Genomic DNA, 3,319 nt, shown 5'->3' with positions numbered 1-3,319 from the left:
TCTGATGGAAAAGAAGAGTCTACAGTTTAGTCAAAAAGAGTAGGAGACAGCAGCTCAGGGTCAGGGTAGGGGTGGCCAATTGTCTCCTACTGTTGGAGCCCTCTCCTTACCTAGGCATCTAGGCAAAAGGCAGGTAGTGTGAATTAATATAAATTGTGTTCTTAAAAAAAGCACTGTGACTCAAAGTCCGACAACTTGGATTCGGGCTTTAGTCATTAGAAAACGATTCTTCTTTGGGCAAGTCACTCGTCCTGTCTGGCTCTCTTATGTCTGAGGGAGAGTTAAGAATCATACAACTATTTTTGCGAGAATTAAATGACATATGGTGGGTGGCAGCACTTTGTTAATTGCAAAACACAAACCAAGACTGAAACTCAATCGAGATGAGCTTTTGCAGGTAGAGGGGGGTTTGCAGTGGGAGATGAGAATAAAAAGGGAAGTGAGCTTTTGTCTCAGAAGATGGGAAACGGGGTGCCAGGAGACAGTGGAATGCTGTGGTAAGTCTGCCAGGTGGCTGAGAGAGTGGAGCAAGATGCACACGAAAGAAGGCCCACAAAAGAAGACACCCCAAAGAAGGCCTGACACACTGACCTGAGTGGGGTTGGGGACCTGCATGTGCTGTGAGGATGGTGGATATTCCTACTGTTTAACTCTGAGTATGAGGTGGGGATATTTCAGGAGATACCTCTGAACAAACTGAGACCCACATCACAACAGAACCAGTTCGCTCTCCCTCCCCAACCTGAAGCTGGTTCTTGAGGTTCTTTAGAATCTCATGGTAAATGAGTACATAGGGATTCCAGTTACCGTATTGGTGTTCTACAGATTTGGGGGGCATAGATCCAGCCTTCCCATGCAGGAAGACCTAACAATCATATTTCTTGATTCCCGAGGATGTGCCAATCACTGCACTAGGCAGAGGGTCAGAGACTGAGCGGAATAGCAGTCACTGTAGTAGTCTGTTCCAAGTCATTGTTGAACAGACCTGTCAACAGTCATTGTTGTAGTCTGTTCCAAGTCATTGTTGAACAGACCTGTCCATGAGGATGGAAATGTTCTATATCTGCATGATTTAATACAGAGGCTACAAGCCCTCACGTGGCTCACTGACTACTTGAAATATGGCTAGTATGACTGAGGAATTTGAATTTTTAATTTTATTCCATTTGAATGAATTTAAGTGGTTCCTGGCTATTGTGCTAGCAATGAGGTACAGGGCAGGAGGGTGTGCAGGAGGGAAGGGGAAGGTTCGAAGTCAGAACAGCTGATTTTGAGCCCAGCCTCTGCCTCCAGCTGTGTGTGACTTTGAGCAAATTAAACGTATTAAGCCTGCATTGGCAGAGAGTAACTACCTCTTGGGGTTGCTAAGGAGAGGAAATTATAAATTCATGGGGGGAAAATAGTTCTTCATGAGCTACAAAGTACCACGAAAATATGAAATGTTATTTTAAAGAGCTCATTAACATTAACTGGAAGAAACTAGAATGTTTTCAATGTCATTTTCTGTAAATTTGCACCTTAAAAAATTATTTATTTATAGGCAATTCAAGGTGTTAATCAAAGCCCATGAGCCCAGTTAGTGAGTAATCGTTCTTGTTTTCTATTATAAGATTTGTAACAAAACCATTGTTCTGTTTATCAATATCACCAGATTTGATATTTAATCAATATCAAATCTTTATGCCTTTAATGAAGATTTGCATGTGAGTGGTGACACCACAGATCTCCTCCTCTCAGGCCAACTGAGGCATCCTTTTTCCATTGTTTTCTCTGGTGTCTGTCAGAAGAGCATTTGCAGGTGAGGTCCTATGCAACCCTGCACACTCCACAACTCCAGCTCTGCCTCAGGGGAGTGACAAGCCTGAGACCCACGTAAGGAAGATGACATGACACTTTGCAGCATCTCCTGCTGGGTGATTTACCTGCCCCACACCCTGATGGTGACACACAGGCACTGCAAGGGAGTAGCCTTACCCATCGTGAAAGGGGTATCCCCATGTGGTGTTGGCCATGAGACATTTAGGACCCTTGTTGATTGAGACGGCTGAGATGACAAAGGAGTATCCAGCACCCAAGAATCCGATCACAGCAAATATCGTGGAGGTGAACATCTGAAAGAGAAGGGGAGAGACAGCCAAGTTCCCCAGGTGGTCCAGAGGCTGCACTCAGCAAGCCAACCCAGCTTGATGAACATGGAGACTGCTGGGAAGTTCCGGGGTAGGAGGCAGGGTCTATAGTAGATGGGGGGGCTATGGGGTCTTCTATAATAAATTTTCCAGTCTCATGTTCCCTTTTGCACCCCCGCTTCCTTATCTTTTTCACTTACTCATTGATGACTAAGGTGCTTAAAATATCCTTCACAGGGCTAACATGTAAGGCCTGTCTACAATCCAATCAATTATTACATTATTGGTAATAATCTTAAAAGTTTCTGGTCCAGTTATTCTGGTGAAGCAGTCACTGCGGGGTCTCATGTGGCAGGTGGTTTTGTTGATGAGAAAGCAGAAGTCTAGAATGTCTCTTCATTGGTCCTAGTTCCATTCCTTGAGGCCCAAAAGATTAAGTCCAACCCCTGTTCTGTGTGGCATCAGCCTTTAAAATATCTGAAGATCACTTTGACACTTCTCTGCATTCTGTCCTTTGAGGCTTTTCTCTTCTTTTGCATAAGCAATCCTGACAACTCCAGTTGTTCTAAATATCTTTACATGATGAGATTAATTAGCAAAATGATTAAACTAGTATCTTTTTTCAGTTATAAATTTGAAAAATAATTATAGAGCGTGAAAGGCTTAAGAATCCTGGAGCCCATCCAGGCTGACTCTTGCTTATAGATGTAAAAACTTAGGCCAGAGATGTTAAGAACTTTTGCAATATCCATTCTAAACAGTAATTAGACAAGAGTATGGAAAAATGTATAATTTTGGAAGTGGAGGTAGAAAATGATCACCTCTATTACTTTGATGAAAAAAAAACACAGGGGTTTCAAAGTCAGCAGACCCAGGGTCAAACCTTGGCTTCTAGGACTCTGCATAATGAATGTGTCCTCAGTCTTAGTTTTCTCATTTATAAAATGGGTATAAAGGAGGCTACCTTAAAGGTCTGTTGTGAAAATTAGACATGATAACCTAAGTTAAATGTCAGCTACTTTTCTTTTCCACTTTTGTGTTTTATTAACAATATTATCATAGTATATACATATTTGGGGTGGAGTGGAGTATACAGGTTGAGAGGACCTGATTTGCCTGAGTGATTGAAATATATTTAATAATGGAGTTCTACTTCAGCTGGTATTCATTTTCATATCATATATAAATGGATT

At 42.1% G+C, this 3,319-nt stretch overlaps 1 protein-coding gene across 1 annotated transcript in view; it reads right to left on the bottom strand.

Moving 5' to 3' along the window:
- Window positions 1-3,319, bottom strand: part of TM4SF4 (transmembrane 4 L six family member 4) — a 33,791-nt gene that overhangs the window by 12,659 nt on the left and 17,813 nt on the right. Inside the window, exon 3 of the mRNA XM_003789473.3 lies at window positions 1,975-2,111. Within this exon, the coding sequence (XP_003789521.1) occupies window positions 1,975-2,111 (137 nt within the window). The remainder of the gene's footprint in view (window positions 1-1,974; window positions 2,112-3,319) is intronic.

This window comes from Otolemur garnettii, unplaced genomic scaffold (assembly GCF_000181295.1).
Source record: "Otolemur garnettii isolate 467f Iridium unplaced genomic scaffold, OtoGar3 scaffold00032, whole genome shotgun sequence".
NCBI classification, from domain to species: Eukaryota; Metazoa; Chordata; class Mammalia; order Primates; family Galagidae; genus Otolemur; species Otolemur garnettii.
This window is presented reverse-complemented; position numbering and strand designations above follow the sequence as displayed.